The sequence below is a fragment of the Orbicella faveolata genome, unplaced genomic scaffold (assembly GCF_042242905.1).
Source record: "Orbicella faveolata isolate gen_17 unplaced genomic scaffold, um_ofav_v1 contig_26, whole genome shotgun sequence".
NCBI lineage: Eukaryota > Metazoa > Cnidaria > Anthozoa > Scleractinia > Merulinidae > Orbicella > Orbicella faveolata.
In genome coordinates, this window is record NW_028301554.1 from 14,795,524 (window position 1) to 14,820,415 (window position 24,892).

At 38.7% G+C, this 24,892-nt stretch overlaps 3 protein-coding genes across 4 annotated transcripts; 1 reads left to right on the forward strand and 2 right to left on the reverse strand.

The window, feature by feature from the left end:
* Window positions 1-5,678: 5,678 nt before the first annotated feature.
* LOC110062329 (uncharacterized) lies at window positions 5,679-8,754 on the forward strand. Its single transcript, XM_020769196.2, has 4 exons — window positions 5,679-5,837; window positions 6,370-6,538; window positions 7,600-7,735; window positions 8,412-8,754. Exons 1-4 carry the CDS (start codon window positions 5,714-5,716, stop codon window positions 8,649-8,651), a joined length of 669 nt encoding a protein of 222 aa, XP_020624855.2. The 5' UTR covers window positions 5,679-5,713; the 3' UTR covers window positions 8,652-8,754.
* Window positions 8,755-10,233: 1,479 nt separating this feature from the next.
* Window positions 10,234-15,022, reverse strand: LOC110062330 (uncharacterized). The gene is made up of 5 exons (XM_020769198.2): window positions 14,951-15,022; window positions 13,450-13,537; window positions 12,751-13,018; window positions 11,488-11,635; window positions 10,234-10,991 (listed from the first exon to the last, which is right to left on the reverse strand). The coding sequence occupies exons 1-5, from the start codon at window positions 14,951-14,953 to the stop codon at window positions 10,884-10,886; spliced, it is 615 nt and encodes a 204-aa protein (XP_020624857.1). The 5' UTR covers window positions 14,954-15,022; the 3' UTR covers window positions 10,234-10,883.
* A 2,235-nt stretch (window positions 15,023-17,257) lies between these two features.
* On the reverse strand, window positions 17,258-23,429 carry LOC149108243 (uncharacterized). 2 transcript variants are annotated; one of them, XM_089295539.1, is made up of 5 exons: window positions 22,719-23,429; window positions 21,407-21,644; window positions 19,665-19,708; window positions 18,546-18,655; window positions 17,258-17,457 (listed from the first exon to the last, which is right to left on the reverse strand). In XM_089295539.1, exons 1-5 carry the CDS (start codon window positions 22,798-22,800, stop codon window positions 17,338-17,340), a joined length of 594 nt encoding a protein of 197 aa, XP_089151665.1. In that variant the 5' UTR covers window positions 22,801-23,429; the 3' UTR covers window positions 17,258-17,337. The 2 variants fall into 2 exon arrangements, with proteins under 2 accessions (XP_089151665.1, XP_089151663.1); XM_089295537.1 differs by lacking the exon at window positions 17,258-17,457 and having other exon boundaries at window positions 18,336-18,655; window positions 22,719-22,860; window positions 23,296-23,429.
* Between the last annotated feature and the right edge of the window lie 1,463 nt (window positions 23,430-24,892).

Sequence of the window (24,892 nt, forward strand, 5' to 3'; positions counted from 1 at the left end):
TTCAAACTGATCTTCGTCTTCGCAGTTATCGCGGTTTTTGTTGATTTCCTGGAACTGAAACCGTGTGGTACGTAAGCCTTTTTCCTACTTTTGTTTAACGTTTGTATCTAAGCCGGAAGCGCAAATTCATAAAACTCATACAAGTGATAATTTTGTGATAGGATCGACGAAGCACTGTTTGGATTTTTCTATATGTTAAAAAAGAAACCTAAACTAGTTTCCGTATTATTACACTGAGATTTTATTGTTAAAGATGTTTAAAAGCTCAGTTCAGTCCAACTTAATTTGATCCAAAACATCTAACGCTGTTCCATACGATTCATTCTGATGGTCAGAAACGTACTGTTATAACTCTAAAACATATCTTGATTTTGTAGAACAATACTCGACATATAATAGGAACCTAGTAGAAAGTGAAGACTGCCGACTATGACAAAGATTGAAATAATGTCTCAGCATGTTAATGATGTAAACTGACTAAGCTACCAGGACCGAGTCGCCGGGGGAGGAGACTGCTATAGAAAAAGGGTAGGGGAGCTCGTCGGAAATTTTGAAAAAAAAAAACATCTTAGAGGTTCCAAGATCCTCTTTCTTGAGCATGGAGAGTCACCAATTCTAAAACAACACATTATCTCCCGTCATGTGTTTCGGCTCAATACTCTAAAAGGTAACGCGAAAGCTCCCGCTGTGGGTCTTTAAAGGCTGAACCCCCTAAGAGGTATTAAGACCCCTCCGGGGGGGGGGGGGGGGGAAAGAAGACTGGGTACTGTCTCTTTATCAGTGGTACTAGAAAATTAGGCATTGTTGGTTAAAACCCTGAAGTAAGTCTGGCTAAAAAAAAGTAGCTGCAACACGTGCACCGTGCACTTCTTTGATATTGGACATCCAAGTTATGATCAATTGACACCTGTCAAAACAAGGTATCCGCTAACAAGCATCACGTGACCATATCGCGGGCTCAAGTTTACAGCCCATCGAGGTCGCGTGTTTTTTAAAAGTTGACCGCTGGCCAAGTGCTAGTTTTCGGTTGGACCGCGGGCTCATCCCAGGTTAACTTGTTACAAGCAGGGTAGGATTTAAAAAATACTGTAGTTGTAGTCAGGCATAGTAATAAAATCTTAAAAGTTGTTGTCACTGACTTAAAAATCTTAAAATAGACGTTTCGGCTAAAATACTATAACCTTCTTCAGTGATGAAATGAATGTTAACGGCGTGTAAATGTAAATGAGATGTTTATAAGAATGTGAGGAACTCGCTAGGGATTAATTTAGCATTTTGTAAATGTCTGGAATATGCGCGTGACCATTAATTGAGTTCGGTTCGCGAATGGAATGCCACGCTTCCAAGAACAATCTACGCGACCACAAGGGACAGCCGTCTATGACCTTGACATTATTAAAATCAAATTCGTGGTTGTTTTTCATACAGTGTTGCGCCAAAAGAGAGTTCTTGTCACATGTGAGGACGGCTCTTTTATGTTCTTTTGTTCTGGATCTCAGTGCTCTGGATGTTTGACCGATGTAAAGTTTTTCACAGTTTTTACAATTGATTTTATACACGACACCAGTTGACAGGTCTTCATCGAATTTGTCCTTCGGTTCTTTCAGGATCGAACCAACCGTCTTGACGGGTTTATGAAACCATGTTCGGAAACCTGTTAACGCTAACCTAGGATGAAAAGTTAACCGAATTATAACTTTTTCTTCTATACAAATGTTAGTTTTTTTCTGCTTTGCTTTGTGCGTATGGTGATTATTAAAACTCAAAACAGAAGGCTGAACAATATACAGAAAACCTCACTGCAAAGTTACATGAAATCAAAATTCTTGTGGTGACAAAATAGATCTCTGTCTGTTTTCAGAGTTTTATTCAAATCCTCCATTATTTTTTGTATTTAACAATTAGAGTATGAGTTTGTGATTTCTATCGCGTGGTAGTTGACGAGGGTGCAGCTCGAGTCAACTATTACGCATACAAATTGAGAGCGAATAATCTAATTGTTTTAGTATAAATGTACTAGTCGTTCAAAACTTTATCTACATCCTCTTCACAGACACTTCGAAAACGCCAAGACGGGGCCGTCATTTTGTTAACAAGGGTACACTGCTACGTTACTCACTGTCTATCACAGAATAGATAGTGAGTAGCGTAGCCAATCAGAGAACGACATTCGTGATACAACACTAGTAGATTTCTACTAAAATTGTTTAGTACATAATAGTTTACTGACGTATTAAAACAAAGAAGGGGACGCACACCGTTCTGAAAGGTGGCACCTGCCAGTTGCCGTGGATAAAAAAGAAATATTAATTGACTGCCTGAAATAGACAAAGAACAGAGCAAGGGGGGTTCTACGCCGAATTTTTAAATTGAGGGTAGGGTGTAGGTGGCGAATGGACTTAACAGATTAACAGATTCGGGAGGACAAGGAGCCAATAATGAAAGAATAACTTTTAGACTAGCCGAGGGTGCTTGATTTAATTGTATTTGCAGGTGTTTAATATATTTTCGTTGTATTTAGCGATGGCGTAGTGTGGCGGGGAGGGGGGAGGGGGGAGGGGGGGAGGGGTGGCTCCTGCAAAAATCTATATTTCGTGCCTCTCTAGCTCTAAAATAAACTGACAATTGGAACATTCATAGCGTTTGTATTCTGAGTAAGCCAGACGGAATCAGTTTTTTTGTCACGATGGTAATTTCTTGACGACGTAGAATGAGAAGCCAAAAGGTTCTTCGGTTGTCTGAGATATTTACCGCTTATTGTATGTTTTATTTCAGGTAAAATTCATGGTGAAGCTGTTTGGAAAGGGAGGCATGCTTGCGTGCTTTAAGGACGCTTGACGATAAAAAGTATGTGACGAGAAAAGGATGAGAAGTATTCTTGAAACGAGAAGAATACAATAAAATCATGGATGAAAAAGAATTGTTTGTATCGTTTTTATCAGTCATTAACAAATCTCTTTCTTGCTATTGCCATTATTACTTTGGTTGGCCCTTTAATAGGGAGCTTTAGCAACAACGACGGCGACGCCTAGTCAAAAATGAATTTATATTTTACCAGCGAAATTTACAATTATCTAGATCTGTTCAGTACGCCAATGGCTCTAAAAACGTGCTCAGGCTAAATACGCAATGACAGCGTTCAATTCCAAATAGAAATACGAAAAATTAGTCGTCGTCGTTCGCTTTCCTCAAACTACGTAGAACTTGGTCATTTCACCCTTACCCTATTTAAGACCAAACTCTGCGATTTTACCTACTCTATTTATGACACACATACATTCATTCATACATATATAAACTTTATTTTGCTTCGGATTTAAAAAGAGCAAAAAATTCGATACCCTGTTTAAGACCTGAACCCTAAATCAGTGACCGCTGTTAAAGTCACTGTGAAGGGCTCTTGTTGATGTCAGCATCGATGATGATGAAAAAGTAGCTTCTTCTAAAAAGACATGCCCAATTCAAGACTAGAATGCAAAACCACACCCTAATTAATACCAAGATGGCCAAAATCGATACCATTTTTCGATCTGACAAAACGGCTAAATTTTCCCTACCCTTTGGGGCCGCACATATCTTTATACCTCATGCCATAGAAGGGATTACCCCCCGGGGGGGAGGTTAGAAGGTAAGAAAAGGCCAAAACAATCAAATGCAGACTTTCGGCTAGTAAAGCGCGAGAGAACCTGTCTGTTAGCAAACACAATTCAAGACTTCAAGGCATCATTCCCCTCAAACTACCTCAGACACAAACATGTGAAAAGAGGAATTTCTTTAACCAACCTTATTGAAAACCCGCTTGACTGGACTACGAGTAGTCCCTCTTTCGCTTAGTCCGTCGTGCGTGACGCGAAAGAAAACCGCGAGACAAAAATGACCGCGCGAAATCCTGGAGGCGAGGAGCGCGCGAAAGGAGGGACTACCGCCTAAGCCCAAGAGTTTGAATTATGCGTTGCTCTCACAACGCAAAAATATGATTGGTTATGTTAGGTGCGTTGACAACGTCTTGTCAACATTCGAGATACGTGTGACGTCTTGCAGGAATGTTTTGGAACTGGAGCAAATCGAAGCGGTAACAGCGCAATTTGAAGCGTTGGAATCGCTCCGCAACCCGCAATGTTCTTGCGAATCGGCCAACAGGCTTTGGAAAGATTTAAATTTATCCAGTGTTTTGTTTGGCAAAGCTTTCCGCCCTCAACCCGACTGCGAGCGTGTTAGTGATTTCGCCGCTCAACAGCATCGTCCAAGTCAGCGAATATAAATTCACTGAACTTGGCCTTTCTGCCGTCCATTTGAAAGACTGAACCGGACTTTCACTTGAAACCGGACATTCACCTGAAACTTTCCGCTGCTATCGGCAAACATTTCACCGCAGTTGGATGATCTCCTATGTCGAAGACATAATGTAAATTCTCGGTTGGAACTCAGCATTGAAATTTTCGCAATAGCTTTAAGATTTACACCTACAGACGCAGCGAAAATCGTTATCTGATGCCTCATTCGCCGTCTTCTTTTTAAAACTTCTTTTGTAGTTTCGCTGAACGAATACTGAACGAAGGTATACTTCTCACGGCATATGTTTTTGCCTGGCTACTTGAAGGGTAGAGTAGAGCAATTTTATTCGGGATATCTCCCGGGGTTATTGAAAACAGGCGATAATAAGAGGACGTCAAGATGAGAAATCCTACACCGAAAAATCACTCGGCCGTGAAAGAGCAAACTCTTGGGTTTAGGTGGTAGTCCCTCCTTTCCGCACTCCTCGCCCCCAGGATTTCGCGCGGTCATTTTTGTCTCGCGGGTTTCTTTTGCGTCACGCACGACGGACTAAGCGAAAGAGGGACTACTCGTAGTCTACCGCTTGACTGTCATCATTGTTGTCATTAAAAAGCCGCAGGCATGGGGATCTCTATATCAGTTAAACAAAAGTTAACCAGCCAGTAAGTACAACCCAAGTTAAATAACTAGTTCACATCTAAGGTTTTCCGTTTTCTCCTTAGTTTTTGCTGCACGTCCGTCCGTATTTTCAACTCTCTTCTTGGTGTTTGGAAAGGTGGTCAAACACGGTCTTTCGTGTTTGATACTTGACTTCAAAGAACAGATTCATCGAGTGCCCCTGGAGTGTGTCTACAAAGTTGTTGAAACACAGCTGAAAGCATTCATAAAATTTGAAGAATTCGTAACAGCTGTGCTAACACGAGTCGTAGGCGCGTGTTTCCACAACTATTTCAATTTTCTGTGAGACTAGTTTGTGACCGTGAGTGGTTATTATTATGTCCAGTTACGAAGTTACTTAAACATGGGAGAGATAATATTGCCTGATAACTCAATAAGAAGAATTGTATCGAAACTCTCGAATACCTCTTTTGCTTTGTTTTGAAATAAAAAACTTTAAAATTGAAGTAAACTTTAAAAAATATTCTTTAGTAGTTATTCTGGGAGCTGTCTGTTTGTCTACCCTGCTCAAACCACTCGATCTGTCAGTGGAAACGATATTATATTTTCGCTTTCATATTTGTGTCATATTAAATATACAGTAGATGCAAGGTGTGATTTCAAACAGAATATGGTGCTTTGTTCATTGGGACAAATATTAGTATAACCAGTTTCCTCAGGTGCAAATAGCAATATCTACCAGCGCATTCATTTGTTCATGTTTGTATTTCTTGAGTTCCGTTATGCTGACATGCATGGTACAGAAATGTTTAAATAGCGTATGGTGCAGCGCAGTATTTCACCGTGCTTCTTTGGAAACAAAGTGACCATGGCGTTCAAACTGATCCTTGTCCTGTCGATTTTCGCTTCTTTTGCTGTTGACGCCCTGGATTGGAAAAACTGTGGTATGTAAGCCTTGTTCTTTCTTAAGTTGAATGTTTAGATCTAAGGAAGGAAAAATTTATCAATTTACACAACGCTGAAAATAGAGGCGTCCTTATTAGAGCAATTAAGGTGCTACATGTAAAACACCGTAAATCAAGTTTTATACCAATGCTAGTTTCATAATTTTCAAAAGCAAAACCGCATCTCGTTAAATGCGGTGCAGTCTGAGTTAATTTTGATGTTGAGAAGAATGGCCCACACCACGTCGAATGATGCAAACTAAATTATCAGGAGAGAGTGCCATAGGTTGCATTAGAAAATTAAGCATTGCTGGTTAAAGCTCGAAAGCAAGTGTCAATAAAATGAATAACAGGTACCTAAAGAACGTGTACTTTCTGTTAGTCACTAACGGTTTTTTGACCAAGTTCATACTTTGTCAACTTTTACTTTTATTTCAACAAAAACACCCTGGCTCTTTACCTTCGGTCGAACGATTAAATAGCGCTTTAGTCTCATGTTATTAGAAAATATATTTTTGCTTCTTTTTTATAGACGACTCTTCCCCTGTAAGGATCGCTGATGTAAGGCTCCCCGCACGTCCTCTGAGGCTTGAGAAAAGTTCAAAAACTGCTTCTAGAGTCGCACGGGCTGCTGGATCGCGGTACAAAATTGGCGTGACCTTTTGGAAAGATGGACGACAACTCCCGTGTTTGAAACGGTGGTAAGTTTTATATCACAGTTAAAACTTGGCTTTGCATCGAACAAGTACCATTTGATGGCGCATTCCGATCCGATATTGCAATTCAGTTATTTCTGTCCCTGGTGAGCGAACGAGCGAGCAAATGAAAGAGTGAATGAATGAAAGAGATGAATGACTGAATGAATGGCTGAGTGAACGGCTAGAAAAGTAAAGGCGTTTAGCTTTGTAAAAACTTAAGGACGTTCGCGCTTATTGTTCCTGCGCATCCTTACTGCGCACGCAAGTTCACACGCCACGTCAAGCATCCATGCGCGCGCTAAGTAATAAAATGAACAGTGATAGGGCAGATGGCCATTGCTAGAGCTTTGCCCGGATTCAACGATCGTGGACGTTCGGTGACCCCTATTTTTATTCTGATGGATCATTTTCTCTACCGATTTTCTACGTTTAGCGAAAAAATGAAGAAAATCTATCGACTAGAAGTTTGAATTTTTTGCAAAATGCACCATCGAATTCCATTCTTTTTAGCTCTTCCCATATCTGTGTGGCGGTTTCGAATGCCTCTTGAAAGATTACGTTTTGTGAAAACGTTGGCAACATTTGGAATTATTTACGCAACAGACCCACTTCTACAAAATATGACTAAGATCGTTTGCCTCCGTTGACTCACCTCGATATTTTTAACTATAAACCCTTGTAGACCATAATTACGTACGCCAATTTTTCAAAATCCGGGTAATTTTCCACGAGCTTTATCTCTGAAACGAAGTCGGTGACCCCCAATTTCTTTTGCATTTCTGACACAAGTAACCCATTGTCTGACTGCAGTAAAAATTAAAAAAAAAATCTATCGACTGGAAAATTTTCGCGCAAAGTTTCTACGGGAGGAGCTCGAGCCAGAATATTTAACAGTACTAAAACTCTCGAGTGCAATTTTTTAGTTCGGAAGAAACGTTATCATGGACTCATAGCATAGCGAATAAAACACATGCTCAAAGACTTCCAGACAGTAGTGAATGTATTTGAGATGTACATATAAATAACCGCTCGATGGCTTATAATTTTAATCTACCTTTCAAAAGCACTCGCAACGTTGGATGTGCCGAGATTAAGAAGTTCTTTAAAGGAGCACAGTGTCCTATGAAGCATGGCAACTACGTCGCCATTGTGAAAAGGGAAATTCTGCCCTGGTCTGATGTTCCATTATTCATGAAGAGTGTAAGTATGGCGACAAAAAAAAAATGTTCTCTGTCAGTTATTCAAAATTTTCATCAAATATCCATCTAATTATTAAATATTAATTATTTGGTGAGCAATAGTTTACGGACGTATACAAACAACGAGAATCAGTGCATGTTAGCCAACGTGGGTACTAAATAAATATTAATTGCTTGACTGGTTGAAATAGAGAAAGAATATGGAAAGGGTGGGACCACACTTTTTGAATTGAGGGTAGAGGGTAGGTGGCAGGGTAAGAGAACAAAGATAGCAAGGAACTAGTTAATACAGGAAGGATTCTAAAACTTGCCAAATGTACTTGAATTCATTTTGTATTTTAATGTGTTTTATGTTTTGTGAAGGTGGATTTAGAGAGAGAGTCGTGGGCAAAAGGGGGTAGGGGTGGGGAAGTGGGGCGGGAGGGGAGTGGCTGCACCAGCCTGCAAGGATGGTTATTGTTGGGATAATTGAGACGGTAAAAGAACTACGAACTTGAGAATGCACCAGTCCTAAACTGATACTGCGAATTTGAGCGTTATAATTATGTTACTAGCCTATGTAAGCAGACAGATTTCAGCTGATTGTTTCATGCTAGTACTTCTTGACGGCTTAAAGCAAGACACGAAAACAATTCTCGTCCTTCAAGATATTTACGGGGTATTCTATAATATTTCAGGGAAAATACAAGATGAGAGCAGATCTGAGAGATAGAAACAAACGTGTTGCATGCCTAGAAGCAGACGTTGAGATACCTACCTACCTATCCTTTTTATGCCGAGTGGCACGTAAGGCCTCCTCACTCTGCAGCCCACAAAACATGCAATCCGGTGCAACGCGCACCTCGCTCCTCCATCCAGCTATTTTCCTCTCTTTCTTTGCTGCCCTCCTCAATGCTGTTTTGGGGGGATACCGTTGAGAAGGGACGTTGAGAGAGGTTGCTGTTATGAGAAGTGAAGCCAACACGTCCAGACGTAGTCTTGAGAGGAGAGAAATACAATAAAATGGTGAATCAAAAAACATTTCTATTGTTGATTTTGTCATTATTAAATATATAAAAATTTAAACCAAAGAGCCTTTTGTCCCGACTGTCAATAATAAACTGTGCATCCATAAGGGGCAGCCGAATGACCATCTTGATAATTTTATGACGAAATTCAAGACCGATAACAAGACAGATATGTCAAAACTGAACTGACATAATTTTTTTTTATGCTCACAAAAGCCAAAACGATCAAGGGCAGATTTTTGGTTGATAAAGCGCGAGCGAACCTGAAATTATTTTCGGCAAAAGCAATCCAACACCAAGGCATGGTAAACTTCTAACTGCATGCAATTACTCAAAACAAAAGTGTAAAAAGAGACCCTTTAACTAACCTCCATTCCATTGGGAAATTCTTGAAATTCTTGAACTATTACCCTGTTTAGTCCACCCGGATAAGTACGTTGAACAAAGCGAAATAAAGCGTATTCTATTAATCGAATTCAGTTTATTCTAATTCATCTTACCTCGATCTTTCAAAGCAGTCCTGTTTAGAGGCAGTCTGTCACCTATTAGGCTTATCGAGAACTAACAGCGTTGAATTGTAAACGGTTTGCCAACATTTTTAAGATCCTCTCACGCTAGCTATTGACCGTAAAATGACCAAGAGGGCGTGTGAGAAACTTATATTGTTTAAAGGGGATTGAAATCACCCTCATGTCTCTTGTAAGTGAGTGCAGGACGAAGCATCCACGAAGTTATATTCCAGAGGACAGGAAATTTCCTAATCGGAAGGTGGGAGACGATTTTGTCACAAGCTACATAAAATCATTTGCTTTCTGTAATAATCCTAAATGATATAGCATCGTCCGATGTCATGACGACGGTCGCAAAACCAGTTTTTTCAGTTCATTCGCCGTTAGAAAAGTAGAAGATCCACTAAGCATTAATTGCATAGCTGTGAGTATTTTTTTTTATTCTAGCTTTCTACAGTGAACCAGTTAACAGTGAAAATTTATCACATCATCGTTTTTATCTTGAATGGAGCAAGGGATTTTGTGCAGACGAAAAAGGGTTTTGCTTCCTGGTGGCAAAATGTCCAGCTTAAGATGTCAACAAAGAACTTGTAAAAATTAAACATTTTTTTGTCTCAATGTTTTTTTAGTTTTTGAGAATTTGTTGAATTATAAAAGTATCAGAGATTTTAATAAAAAGACGCAGAAACTGAGAAAGAAAACAGTTGTCTAGTTAATCATTTTAAAACGGAAGTTTTTAGATATATTCGAGGAGTAACTTGACGTAAAGGCAAAATGCTGCAGAAACAATAAAGGCCTGATATCAGTCAGTTCTACACGAGAAAGGTTACCGCCAGCAATGATAGAATTAAAAGGTCACAACAAAGAAGCAAGTTATCGACAAATGAACGAAAAGAGTAACCGTTAGTGTATTCATATATATTAGTATGATTGCGAAGGAAAATGTTGATTTCATCAACCGCTAAAAACTTATACGCAGTCTCTGATCCAATAAACTAACTTTAATTTCATTCTACTAGCAGTGATATTGGATGAAGATTACTGACTGTTTGCCTTTAAATCAGAGCACTATGTTCCTGTTTTAAGAGGAATTCAAAATTACTTGTACTCTTTTCGGCCTGGTGTTAAAGCACGTCACCCCTCCACAAGAAAACATCCAATTAAGAACTAGGAACACACAGAAAAAAACAAATTACGCAGAAATGTGTCATTTCACGCGGTTGCTTTGGAGGGCACGCAAACGAAATGTATGTTAATGTATAACGCACGTGCAGCTAGGTATTTTGCTTGTTTTTAAACTTTCAGTGTTCTTTACTTCAGCTACTGTAAGAACTGGAGTCCTTATGAGTGAAGCGTTGAAATCCTAACGCTTTTTTACCTTATGTTACATCCTTGAGCCCCACGTCATTGCCGGCCAGGCACCCAGCAGTGTCAAACCCCTTAAACACTTAGGTCGCTTTGAGCAAATGAAAGAAAAGAAAGTAAAGAAAGGCGTAAATTCACTTCTGAGAATGAAAGACTAATGAATTCGAATATTTCCAACGAATCAACAATCATTTTTCTTTCTTTTTTCAAGTGGTGAATATTCCAAAATTCTTTGCTCCACCCAGGATTCACAGGGCTATGTTATAAGTTATGGCTTAACATCCAGCAAGAGTTCCTTACTTATGCAGCTTATCATGGTACCTCCATCAGTGTAAATTTCGATCTTGATTTGCACTTTGGGGTTCCAGGCATTCGTCTAGACGATGAGAAAAACACAAAATAAACCCAGTAAATTATTTTTCTCAAGAGAAGTCTTGCGTTGTGCCCTATTGAAATTATTCTTGGTTCGAGGCTTTGTAGAATAAGACTAAAGAAATCAGGTAAAACCATTAAAGCTTGTGATTTGAACTAAAATTTAGCTAGAAATTTACATCTTGGTTAGTTACGTAGAGTTATCGTTAATGGTGGAACTTTTGCTTCTTTGGTAACCATAATTTTCCAACTTTAAGTTAAAACGTTTTTTCCCCCAAATTTTACTTTTCAGCATTCAGCGTCTTATTATTCGTGTTGATTATGGAAAGAGAGTTGAAAAAAAAAAAAAAAAACTGGCTTAGCCCTATTACTCTTAAAGTTACGTATTGAGTGGGCGGTGGGTGATATTTGGCAGTGCATACGTGAATCAAGTTCAAGCCATCAGTGGTTTAGTTCTTGTTAGAACTGCCTTGGCATACAATATTATATTTTTCTCATACCACAGTACTTGGGATTACGCCCGGTTTAACTGGAGGCACTGCCAGCTCAGAGGCACGGAAATAAATCACTCCTGAAATTGGTTCGCAAGAAAATGTCTCCGCTGCTCCTAACATCGCTGCCAACCCGTCACAGAGAGCAGTGATCACACTTGAAAAAAGCAAACACTGCTATTAGAACAGGATAACTGTAATGTCTTGAATATTTCATGAGCTGATCACATGTAAGATCACGTAATTACACGGCGTGAAATTAAAGAAGGATTTTTACAAAGCATGACGTAGTAGTTTATTTTATCTTAGCTATAGTCAAAATTACCCTCGATACCACAACAACTTTAATACAAGGAGTGTCTAGGCTATCACACACTTCTTTCAGCAGTCTACAGCTGTGCTGAGCGCATAAATAGAACACTGAAGTAGATTAAAACTAAACTCAGTTGCAAGTGTCGATTTAGAAATGAGCTTTTCCATGGTCGTGTAAACACGAAGCCGTAGACGACGTTCTTTTTGCTAGTTGTTTAGTTAATCATTTTAAAACGGAAGTTTTTAGATATATTCGAGGAGTAACTTGACGTGAAGGCAAAATGACGTTCTTTTTGCTAGTGATAACCTGGTATGCATCACCAAGAACTCTAAACATTCCAACTGCTAACACTGTTAATTCAAATCAAATTCGCTCGCAAGGTACTAAAACACTAAGTTGATTCTGAGCAATCCTATAAGCAAAAAACGTAGTAAAATGAAATAGTTTCCATTCAAACTTTAGTCAAGTGATCATCCGTGTACAAAGCCGTAATCAAGCTAGGCAAATTTATAACTTTTCCTTTTTCCCAGCAGAAATGTCTGAAATGCTTCTTTCCAGCAAATAACCTTTAAATTTTCCAGCCAGTAGACATAAAACTTGGATTTACACGCACAAAAAACGCGCTTCAGGGCGCCGGTTCCAACGCAATTTATATTCCTTGAGTGAAGCAAGTTTCAGTCGTTCATCAAGTACAACCCACGGGAAATACCCAGACTGAGGGGCTTACAACCTGGGTTCTCTAGCCAGCCGGCTAGAGAACAGATATTTCAAGGGACAGATCCGCTGCATACTCCTGTAACACATTATTGTGGAAATTAGAAGCGCCGATTGAAGTGAAAGTCGCAAATCATATCTAGAGTAAGTAAAAGGATTGGGTCACTGCTTTTATGATAACGCCCTCCAACATGGCCGAAGTGAACCCATGAACGTATACTTACAAGATATCATCATGTACATACCATTGCTTTGGATCGCTGCTTGAAGCAGTGAGTGAGTCAGGACAGTCGACGGGCTGATTCACAATAAATGGCATACCAAGAAAATATCGTTCTCCGTTCAAGTTCAGTCGTACATTGGCAGTGAATGAAGTGGCGCTAACAGGGACGTTAGTTGTTAGGCTTCCAGTGATTTCGAGCAGGTTTTCCTGATAAACTTTTAGCTTATGTAAGTCGGCATCAGTTTTTTGGTCGATTATGTGAAAATCTGTGAGTTCCAAGGCATAATCACCTGAAAATATTTCAACATACTTTGAGAAGATTGATGAAAAGATAAAGCGTAATAAAAGTTATTCCAATGCTCGACGTCAAATTTGTCCGATTTACAGATTCATGACGCACAATTGTCAAAAAGAGTGACAAGCAAAACTGACTGAGCACTAAAAAACGAAGTCACGTGGAACGGCTCCATATGACTGACGCACGTCAAAAGAAAAATATGTCAATTCGGAATCGCTGCTAAGTCACATGACATTTTGGCCTCAGCTGAGCTCTTATGTTCATTGTGCCACCAACTGCGGGAAATTCTGCTTCAAATGACATTAGCTGAGGGGAGAGATTTGGACGGAACTCCCGCACGCATAGTGCCAAAATGCAGTAAAGGTGTAGTGATAGAGAGCTGTTTTGCCATCTAGTGAAAAATCATTTGCTTACTGTACTTACTTTTAGGACATGACATAATTGCTTGTTCGCCATTACGAACGCTGGCCAAAAGTACCACAGCCATCAACAAGGCAAGCTTCATTCTCAGCTGCAGAGTAAACATTTGATAGATTTTTCGAGGTTGACTGGTCTAGATACAAGCCTTTTTGTTTCTCTGAAGGTTGAATAAAAATGACCTCACGTACTGCAAATAATAGATGAATTCGTTTTTTTGAAGTTTATAAATTCGTCATTGGTTAATTTAACAGAAGAAAAGTAAGATTACCAAATGGCGTCTACGAAAATCTCAACTGATATTGTCGACGCATCAGATCAGGGAACTTTTTAAACTGGGCTACTACAATTTAGTTGCAATGACTTCCTCGTCTTGTTTTGAGTTGATCATCATATAACAAAAAACGGTTTTCTTTTCTCCCAGGCCAAGAAGTCAAAGTTACGAAAATCTGAAGCAAAAAACCACTGCTGCTCAACTTACGTTGAGCTCAAAGTGAGGGCACAAAGTTTTTTATTTCATGGATCAAAGAGTGATAAAGTTTCTTTTCGCACGCCACAATAGAAGTAAAGACTTGAACAAATAAATAAATATCAAGAACAAATACAAATGATTAATTTTTTCAAACAAAAGATTTAGAACGAAAAGTTCAATTTCGCTTTGGTGAAGATAAGCTAGGATGGTGATATTAGCGGAGTAAGAAGGGATAAAAGATGTAATTCAAATTTCAACAAATGCCAAATAAAACTTGATCTTTTTTGTTAAAACTGGATACAAAATTGACCAAAGCTCTGGAACTGAAGTGTGTCTACTAATAAAAAGTGGGAGGGTTTCAAAATTGTTCTTTTTTTCGTTTTGAAAAAAAATATAAATAAAACAAAATGTAGAATTCAGTATAAGAAAAAGAAACTGGCAAGATAGATGGGAGGGTTTTTTGTGGTTATTAATTATCGTTGATTTTGTACTAAATGCCGAGATTACAGATGGTTATATACTGAATTAAAATGAAACAAAGCTGGCCATAAACGCAAATCGGACGGAGGAAACTTCTACAAAGAAGCATTTGCCAACGGTTTCATGCCATACAATTACAACTTTCCCCGGAATTTTTCTTCCAAACAGGAATGGAAATCATTAAAAACAGAAAAATAGATGGCTTCTAGTAAGATCTCCAAGTATCATACGTATACTTGTTTGAGTGCACTGATTTTCACTCACTCGTCCTCTTCCACCTCGCGGAAAGCTCACTGCATGTTTTCTTATGTTTCTTAAATTCGAATGAATTTAGTGCAAAGTTTTTCGATTGCAGTATTTTGTTCGCTGTAAGCAGGTTTATTAAACTCTGTGGTATAGGGATTGCGAAAAACTCCGGTTACTGTCTTTAACAAGTGGTCGGTTCCTCTATTCTTAATTTCGTTACACCCCTCTGGTTCCTAATTTAGATTTGTATTTGATTTATATGTAATGATTTACGTTTGTATCTTACAAAATCTAACAAACCCCTCATACCATTTCAGTTGTTTGTCACTTAAAGTCCTCGTCTAGATCTTGTCTTAAGATTTGTCTTCACACGTTAGACTCTTAGGAGCAATAGGCTCGTCAAACTCTGGTGTCGCGTTTTATTGAACCCATCCAAATGATTTGTTTAAACTCATATCAATCTATTAATTTCTAAACTTATTGGCTCTAAAAGAGTGAAGAGTTAACAAAAAAATAACGTTTCAACTTTGTCAATAAATGCCAGAGTGGTGATATTAGTTGTGTTAAAAGATATATAATAAAAACTTCAACGGAAAATATATGAAAATCAATCAATGAATGGTAGTTTTAACCGGGCATAGAATAGCCGAAGACTTTAGAAATTTATCGAGCAATAAGTTGTAGAAAGTTCCAGAATGTCTTTACAAAGTGTAATATGCTGTAAAAAAGACTTAACACTCAGGATTTCGATTAAGGTACAAATTTTCAAGAGAGAAATGAAATTTGGAAAAAATAAATAATTCCATGTATTCTGGAAGAAAATAATTAAAAAAGGTTTCAACTGGGGATTATGTCTGCCAGATGTAATTTTAGCAACAAAGAGTGGTAACACTAAATAGCCCAGTGTAAGATTAATTTTTTGCTCTACATGTTTCGCTTTGTGCAGCGTTGTAACAATCAGTAAATGGGAAATGAGAGCGGCAAGTGTCGCCAAATAAAAATTTTACGGTGGAAGACAAAACTCTGGTAATGCAATAGCTGATAAACAAATACCGAATAAAAACCGATTTGGCGAGCTTTCTACCGCGGAGAAACAAGAAATAATGGGCAATGCCATCCCGGAAACTAGAAAATACGCAGAAAGTCTCAATTAAGTTTAACTCAACTATGTTGGTTTGATACGGAACATTTCAAAAGGCTGGTAAATGTGCAACGAAAGCAACTGTATGAAGAAGAAGAGCAGCAAACAATTCACAGAAGACCTAACATCGGCCCAATTTCGTTCAGAAATTCGGCATAAAATCAAGCATAGCACTCCAGTAATGTTTGTTACCTGATATTTGGGTCTTGTGCTGTTATACCTCAATGAACTTGATCGGTTTTGAGCCACAAGATATTTGCAGTCTTGATGATGACAGCCACGTAAACAATTAATCTTGCTTTATTCTGTTTCATTTGACTTGCACAAGACGCAAAATTTTTACCAGCGCTGCTAATTCAGAAATTCCCGTAAAACGTTCTCGTTTGTCACAATTTTCCAGAGTATAAACGACTTTAGAGGACTTAAGCTTTCAGTAGAAAAGTCTCCCTCGCTCGCTTTTCACTGAAGTCTTTCCAGTGTCTAACAGCGGGCGCGCCGACCACTACACCACAAATTTTCGCTCCTTTTCATACCATGACTTTGTTTAGATCACACTGAAATGTCCTCATTGAAAAACTCTTAGTCCAAATAGTATGACATGTAGTTTTCGATCTGTTAACGAAAATATATGAGACGTGCAGTTTTGTTTCGGCTGTATGTTTCCATACAAATAGTCTAATTTGATTCTCGAGGTTACCTCTTTTATCTACTATTATTAGTCGGTTCGTAGAAACACTGTCATGGCAGCTATTAAAACGAGAGGCGATTGTTTGGAAAATCTTAACATATGCTTACTGCGAGCCTGCCCTTCCCCTTCCCTCACTTAAAAAGTCCTTTTGGTTATAGGCCCATCTTTCTGCTACAGAGAAAACAATATTCTATATACAAATTCCCATCCAACACTTCCATTTAACTTATAAACGTCGTTAAAATGTCCTCAGAACATTTTACTTCAAACAAAATAGGTGGACACGTAGAATAGAATACGTTTGACTTGATGAAGTATGAATGAGTTTGAGAAGACTTCCTTTTGGAATACATGATCAAGGGAGTGAACGGCACAAAGATTTTTACCCATTTATACCTTTGGTTTTGGCCGTGCAACCCCTAGCCGGTGAACATTCACCTGTCCTCACCCTCAAAAAAAAAAAAAAAAATAATAAATAAATTCCAGGAGGAGCACCGCGCAAAAGGCGGTCAAAGGCTCTCTTCGAGGCTTTGTAATCCTCTGCCTCCTCATACTCACGTTGCATTTGTTTTTTAAATGCGCTCATTTGGAAATAGTGCAAGGGGAAGAAACAAGGGGAAGGTTCCTGCTTCTCTGGTAGCCAAACACTACTTCAAGAACTGCCAAGAGAGCTTACTCGCAGGCTACACGACTGGGAGTGAATGGGCACGCGTGGAAGAACGAGCCTGTCGGAATATGATCATACGAGCTCCACGATCAGAGACTTAAAACAACACAACTACTACCATGAGTTCAACTTAGTTTCTTTCAGCTACCGAAATATGGCTCACACAGCATTTTGTTATAGTCGTGTTTCTCAGTTCTGAGTTACTTTAGCAATTTGAGTGGCATTTCTTCCAAGATGCAGGCCAATTTGATGGTGAGGCCCGCCATGATATCAGCATCGATATCGATCTCAGTATTAACAGCGGCTCCTTGTATTCCGCTCTATGAACCAAAATAGAAAACAAATTAAAATTAATAAAGGAATTCAAAAAAAAAACAAAAACAAAAAAAGAAATTAAAAGACAGTTAATTTAGACAATCAAAAGAAACACGCCATAGTCCAGATTGAACTCTTTCGTTTCGAGCTGCTTCGGTGAAAATGTTTTACTTACACTTCATTTTATGTGGATGAGACTTATTTCCACGTGAAACGTGTTACATCAAACCTCATTTTGAAACAACTGGGAAAAAGTCAACTAAAGTAGCCTATTAAATAATAATAATAATAATAATAATAATAATAATAATAATGATAATGATAATGATAATGATGATGATAATGGTAATAATAACAACAATATTTACATTTTTATAGGGCGCATCGCCTAACAGCAAATCACGAAATGAAATAGCACAAATAACCAATCAACTAACTAACTGACTAAAATAACTAACCAATTACTTAAAAAAAATAACAGACTAAAATGAAGTAAAAATTAAACTTTCTTAAAAAAAATCAGTCTTCAGTTTAGTGTCAAAACTTTCCACAGTATTCGCTTTCTTAATGCCTTCTGGTATCGAGTTCCACAATTTCGGTGCGGCAAAAGAAAAGGCTCTTGCACCATAACTGTCCGTTTTAACCATTTGACAACTAATACTGAGTGACGAGCGTGATGCATGTAGATCGTAAATTATGCAATGGACGGCATTCCTTAAAGAGAGGGTTCAGGTAATTGGCGGATTGGTTGTGCAAGATCTTATAAGTTGTAAGTAGAATCTTAAAATTAATTCTCTGCTCAACTGTAAGCCAGTGCAAGTCATTTAGTGGTGTTACGTGGGTTGAACGTTTGAATCCCGTCACAAGGCGCGCTGCGGTTTTCTGAATCCGTTCAAGCTTATCCCTTTGGTATTCCGGGATACCATAAAGAATGCCGTTGCAATAATCCAAACGAGAAATTACAAGAGCGTTTAATTTTTGTTTTGAAAGGATGGTATAACTGTGGTGACTTTCCTAATTCCCAACTAGCTAAGCAAAACAACAGTCTCCCCACATCCCCTCCCTCTAAGTCAGCGATGTTTGTAACACTTACAACAACGGATGGAGGAAGGTTAACTGGCCCGTCTAGCATCGTGCTCACCAGAAATTCTACATCACCAGTTGTCACAACGCAGTTGGGATCATTCGCGTCTTCAGCGCTAGCTAGTGAAAGAAGAAAATGTTTCTCAGCTTTTGGGGACGGGCTACTTTGTTGTCGAGGTTCCCTTAAAAACAAACCACGACGATGACGGCAACGAGAACGACACTAAACAAAAGTTTTAATGGGCAAAACAATGGTTGTGCACGTGCGTTATAAATCTTTGTTCATTTCTTTGCCGTCCTCTACAAACCAACAACGTGAAATGATCAAGTTCTTCGTACGCGAACGATGACGGCTAATTTCTCGTATTTCCATTTGCAATTAAACGCTGTCATTGCATATTTAGCCTGAGCACGTTTTTAGAGCCATTGGCGTGCTGAACATATCTAGACAATTGCGAATTTCGCTGGCAAAATAGGAATATATTTTTGTCTAGTCGTCGTCCTCGGAGTCGCCGTCGTCGTTGCTTAAGCTTCCTATTGTTAGGGAAGGCGGGTTGGGTGGTAGGCAGTTCGGAAGTGCTGAATGACTGTGCTGACATTTCATTTCACTTCAGTCAAGAGAGGTAGGGCCGGTCTCAAATTTCTCTACTTTTCTTGCTTAGAACTCTTTTGATAGAATCGCCCTACCCCCCAAAAAGAAACAGAATGGAAACAGTCCGTCTGTCTCGGGAGACAAGGGAACTCTGCGCCATGATTCAGCCGGCCGTTTGCGGTTGAGGTGCAGCGCCTGTTGTGGCTGTAGAGGCCAATCCTACTTGCTCCACCCCCAACCCCGAAAAAAAAAAAAAAACATAAAGCAGTTTACCATGCTGTAAACGTTCGTAAAAAGACTTGCCCCACCCCATTCCATATGTTTTGGCCCCTTCAAAAGGGTGGTTTTTCAGTGGTTTTTCGTACATGGCGTAGTACAGGTTCTAATTGCTAGAACCAATGGTTGTAATATGCAAGGATACAGATTATGTTGTAAGACGAAATACATCTATATCAGATGACTGACTGACGCATTCTTAATAAACTATTCACAGTGAATGTCTCGTGTTAGTGTAGTCAGAATTAATCAGAAGTTTACCTCCAAGCAGAGTTTTTAATTTCTGGCAGTTCACAAGCATATAGCTACAAACAAAAGAGATCACGCTTTAGAATTGTTGAGCCTCATCTACACGAGCAACTTTTATGTGACAATTCTTATTTGCTCGTGTAGATGAGGAAAATTGGCCAATGTTTATGTGACAAATATATTTGCTGAAAAGCTGGCGCATGTGACGAAAAAAGTTGTCACAAACGAAAAATTGCTCGTGTAGACGACTCGTTCACATAAAATGTGGCAAATATGTTCGTTAGCGCCATATTTTGGGAGAGTGAGTATGCAGCCTCGCCTTGTTTTTGCGTATCTCTGCTGTCCAAAGTCACTTCTGGCGCACTAAACTTTGAACGGTGACAAATATTTGCCGTGCCATCTACAAGATGAAATGTCTTTGTCACATAAAAATTGTCACACAAAAATTGCTCGAGTAGACGAGACTTAAAGCGTTTAAAAGGGGTGTGTTTCTTCGGGATGACCCGATCACGATTAATGATCCAGATCTTCAGATCATGGTGCATTAAGGTGGATCAAAACGGTTTTCAGCAATTTCCATGACGTATATTTTGATGGGTCATTATTACTGCCCAGTCACTGGCGAACACGCCGTTTTCATTTCGGCGACGCAATACCTTACCATAACAACAATATGACCTTCTAAACACACCCTTAATTTTAGCTTGAAGTACTTATATTTCAAAAAAGGGCTCAGTGAAACCGTTCTTTAAATCGAATTGTTATAAGCAGGATAAGATGCAACTTTTGGCAGAGATTAAAAAAATTCTGTAGATGGGGTTCAGAGCCACCTTAATTTTTCGAAAATTTAAAAAAAAATGAGTTTCACCTGTGCCCTTTTTGAAATATAAGTATACTTAAAGCTAAAATTAAGGGTGCTTTTAACAGAACATACTGTTGCTATGGTGACATATAGTGTCACGAAAACGATACCAACGTGGTCACCAATGATTGGGTAGTTTTCTGATACCATGATTGCAGCATCAACTAATCAAGAGTAGTTAAAATGATCCATCGAAATCTACGTCTAGGAAAGTGCTTGTTCACTCTGGACAAGCATTCATTAGTTCCTTTGGTGCACCATTATCCGAGTGATCTTTGATCACCCCAAAGAAACGCATCCTTTATCATGTGGCTTCTAATGACGGTGCGTAAACTCAAGCACATAGTATGAGCTTGGAAAACCAGCAGGTTATCCAGTATAGTCTATCCTGGTTTACAAAGCAATAAAGGTGGGATGAAAACGTTTCACTTGCGGTAATTGACATACTGTCGAGGAAATTGGTTGCCAACACTCAAACTCGTAGGACACAGTCTTGACTTATCAGGACCAGCCATGCGTGCCTTGTTATGTAAAGGAATTTTATATATAAAGGATATTACACGGCGTCGCTATGATATCAGTTTTTTTTTCGAGTGGTAAAAACAGTATTTTACGAACAAGCGTAGCGAGTAAAATGAGCTTTTTGATACGAGGTAATATAATTCATCCGAGCAATTTATGACCCGCGCACTTCGCGCTTGGGCCATAAATCGAAGGGGAAAAGATTCGGTCCGTAACTTACAGTACGGACCTCGAACTCGGTTAGCAAGAGGTATCTATCTTTTCCAGTAAAACACTCGTGTCTATATAATCAACTCTTAATTTATATTGGATCGTTCACATGCTACGTCTCCATCTCGACCTCTACTATTTATGTCGAGCTTGAACTTACCACGGTCCGGCATCACACATGGGGATGTCTTCTACAATCGGAAAAAAGCCCATTATTGTCCCCGTTATGCTAGCAACGTAAACAATGGAGAACGGGCCGGGGTTTGCACTGCCGATGCTGAAATTGCCTTTTACGCAGATGGGGATGTTTACAGCGTCAATATCAACGAGAAGCTTGCTTTCATCGCTGCCACAATCCCACGCCGCGAATTTGTGCAGAGTGATGTCAGGATAGGGATCTGGGAAGGAAAGTGAAACAACACTGCTGGTAGTCTCCTTGAGTACTTTTCACTCATGCAGTATTTCCTTGTTTACTTGGGTGTGGAAATTAATCCCTCATATAGTTCTTATTCACAAGGTAATCCCTCTCAGGTTATTTTTGGATCACTGCCAATAGCCAATCCTGTAATGCGGATTTTGTTCACGTGGACAGCTCAAGCCGCTTTACACGCATTTTCATCTTCCAGGAAAACATCCACGCAAGGCGCGAGAGGTGACGTATTATCCGTGGAAGAACTGGTTATCATAAAAAGATAACATGAGAGTGGTTACTGTCGTAATAAGGACTATACGGAGGAATAACTGTCTTTCCGTTTATCCTTTCTTGTCTGGGTAAAAGGATACAATGGTTGGGAGGCGGAGATTGTGGCAGAGGCGAGTCCAGAATCGGCCTGAAAGATAATGTTAGTTATGGGCGTAACGCACTTAATTTCGCGATTTCGGCTAAGTCATTTTTCGCGAAAGTAAGAAGACTAATTGAATAAAGAGCATTAAATTCCGCCAAATAACGTCAACAAAGTGTTTATTTCCATTACCTTTTCAGAGATACTGAATCATCAATGTACCGTACTAAAGTATTTCAAAATGGAATTTTAGCCTGAAAAGGCTCAAACACAATCAACCCTTCGCTTTTAGTGGATCTCAAAACGATTTTCCGAGGGAAGTTTCGTTTCTCCACTCACAACAGTGGCATCACAAGCTTTCTCTCATCCTATGGTGATATCCTTCATTGATAACTACAAAGAACCGATTAATGGTCGTTATGATCACTTGTACTAGAGACATTCCGAAAGAACTGCAGGAAGAAAGTCAGATCCAGAAGAGAATAACCAAACAAGACAGAAATGAAACTTTTAGCATTTATGGAAGCCATTTTCGTTTCGAGTAACACTTACTTTATGCAATTGCTAAATTGTATTAATTATCGCGTGTGTATAATTCACGATTTTTTTTCGCGAGTTTTAAATTTCTCGAGTTTTGTTAATTCGTGAAAATTCGGACGCGCAAAAATAAGTGCGAATACGGTAACTTACTTTTTCCACAATAGTTGTTGTTTGTTCCTCCCATCGTCAACCGTACACACAGGACTGCAGTGATGATCAGGGATAGCCTCATGGTTTTTCTTCCCTAAAGGACTTAGATTCAGGACTCAGTTTCAACTATCACAAAATAAAACTATGATGGTAAAACAAAGTTAGGGTGCATTTCTTATTCGTTCAATGCAAAGCAAAAACGCGAGCTCACACTCGACGGTACAGAAAGCTTATAAGAATAAAAGCCTTCAAGTTTCTTTTGAGATAACAATACAAAGTCAACTTTTGTGAATGCCGAAATTTAATTTCTCATCTCTCCATCCTCTTTTCCGGAATGTACGACAGAGATTAGTGTAATACCATTGTTTTTGAGCCAGCTTTTAAGCTTTTCCATCTGCCAAGGTATAGGGACGTAAGTTTGAAAACTGACGAATTGCAAAATCTTGCACAGGTCACCATTGGCATTTTCAGACTAGTGGACGATTTTAACGAAACAAATTTTAGTAATTTCAATTACTAAAATTTGTCTCGTTAATACTGTAATAGCAGATTGAAGCAATTTTCAGTTCGCACTCACCTAGTATTACAGAGATCTTCACGGACTGCAGTGTTTGACCGAAATTTCCCAACAATTGGAGAGAAAGTCTTTTTTTTCCAGTTGAACACAATGGCTACATTACATGGGGCGCAAATATAACTAATTGATTTTGTTTGTCATAGAAATAAATTCAACTAGATCTGGCGGCAAAGCTAAGTCATAGGAAGATTTCGATTACAAATTTCACCAATCCAAGAAAAAGAAAGTAATAAATAAATTAATACATAAAAAACACCAACCACAATTTCATATTGTTTCTGGGTCGCTCACTAATTAGTTTATTTCGCTTTTCACGTACTTCTTTTTGTATCGTTGCTTGGGGTAATATCTTTTCAAATGTCCGTGGGTCAGATACCCATAGCTGTAAAATTCATTTAATTGACAATTTTATACCCTAATAAATCGTGTATACAAACATTCGCCGTCTTTTTACAAAGAACGAAATCCGCAGCTGATTCGCTCTCCTCTAGAAAAAAAACAAAAACATTGCATTACAAGATTACTGTACAGAGGACTGCTTCAGCCAGAGCACGAATTTTCTAAGTAAAGCTTTTATCGATAATAATTTAAAACTAGAATTCAATAAGTAATTCTTCTTTTGAAAATATATTCAATATAATCAGGCCTTCCATTACCAAAAGTAGTAGATATTCAAGTTTTGTTCTTTCGCTATACACGGATAGCTCGTTTTTAATATCTCCCTCGATGCCACGAAAACAAATTTATTTAGCTATTGGATGAAAGCTAGTTATCGATACGGTTTTAAGTGATTCCAAGGGACTATTAGAAGAAATAGAAATGTTTCTAAATGGGTTTATAGCTTGTTTAACATCTTGAAGGGAGGGCAAAAAAGATTTTTATTCTTCTAATTGCATTTCCAATTTAAACCTCGGGGTATAAGTGGTATTTTTTTTTTTTTCTGTTCACTACGTTAGCAAAGAAATACAATCGAAATAAATCGATGTAGAGTGATTGTTCACAAACGACTTTTCAAGATGGGTGCAAGTTAAACAGGTAATTGATCACTGATTGTCATATCATCAGGAAACAGCAGGGGCAAGTGTTTCTAAAGATCACACGAGGCAGATTAATTTGCCTTTTAAAAAAAGTAGCGAATAACATCAGCGGCCTCCTTGCGGAGTATTCTCCTTAGACGACTGCAATTAACTAAACACGAATCTCTCTTACGAAGGTCGTTAATATGCCAGCGCAGATTACAGATTATTTGCTAAGTAGCAAAAAAATCTCCCCAAATAATAATAGTAGTAATAAAAGATGCCAGCAGTTGTGAAGATGTACAAGGATTTTTTTTTTTTTAAAGAAAGCATTGTTTTTATGTGCCAACAATACTTCTAGCAAAACTTGGCTTACTACCTTGCCCACAGGGCGGCCTGCAAAAGCTGGGCTCGGAGCGAGAAAAAATGCCCGCGAAGCTTAAACCGAGCGCGAAGAGTACCAACAGTCCAGATTTAATTTTAATTTCTTGTTAAAATATCAGTGATTGATACCAAATCTGATTAACACCCATTGCTTGGAGAGACTGGGAACCAGTGAACAATCTAAAAACGAATCGAAC

What these genes read in the sequence shown, in the direction of transcription:
- LOC110062329 (XM_020769196.2), top strand. Translation starts at nt 5,714, where the DNA reads ATGGTGCAGCGCAGTATTTCACCGTGCTTCTTTGGAAACAAAGTGACC. An exon ending in CCTGGATTGGAAAAACTGTG is followed by an intron (nt 5,838 to 6,369) that starts GTATGTAAGCCT and finishes TCTTTTTTATAG; the next exon opens with ACGACTCTTCCCCTGTAAGG. An exon ending in TTCCATTATTCATGAAGAGT is followed by an intron (nt 7,736 to 8,411) that starts GTAAGTATGGCG and finishes ATAATATTTCAG; the next exon opens with GGAAAATACAAGATGAGAGC.
- LOC110062330 (XM_020769198.2), bottom strand. An exon ending in AGCAGCGATCCAAAGCAATG is followed by an intron (nt 11,636 to 12,750) that starts GTATGTACATGA and finishes GCTTTTTTCAAG; the next exon opens with TGTGATCACTGCTCTCTGTG. An exon ending in GCGTAATCCCAAGTACTGTG is followed by an intron (nt 10,992 to 11,487) that starts GTATGAGAAAAA and finishes CTCATCGTCTAG; the next exon opens with ACGAATGCCTGGAACCCCAA.
- LOC149108243 (XM_089295537.1), bottom strand. Translation starts at nt 22,800, where the DNA reads ATGAGGCTATCCCTGATCATCACTGCAGTCCTGTGTGTACGGTTGACG. An exon ending in CAACAACTATTGTGGAAAAA is followed by an intron (nt 21,645 to 22,718) that starts GTAAGTTACCGT and finishes TTTCCTTCCCAG; the next exon opens with ATCCCTATCCTGACATCACT. An exon ending in ATGTGTGATGCCGGACCGTG is followed by an intron (nt 19,709 to 21,406) that starts GTAAGTTCAAGC and finishes TTTTGTTTGTAG; the next exon opens with CTATATGCTTGTGAACTGCC.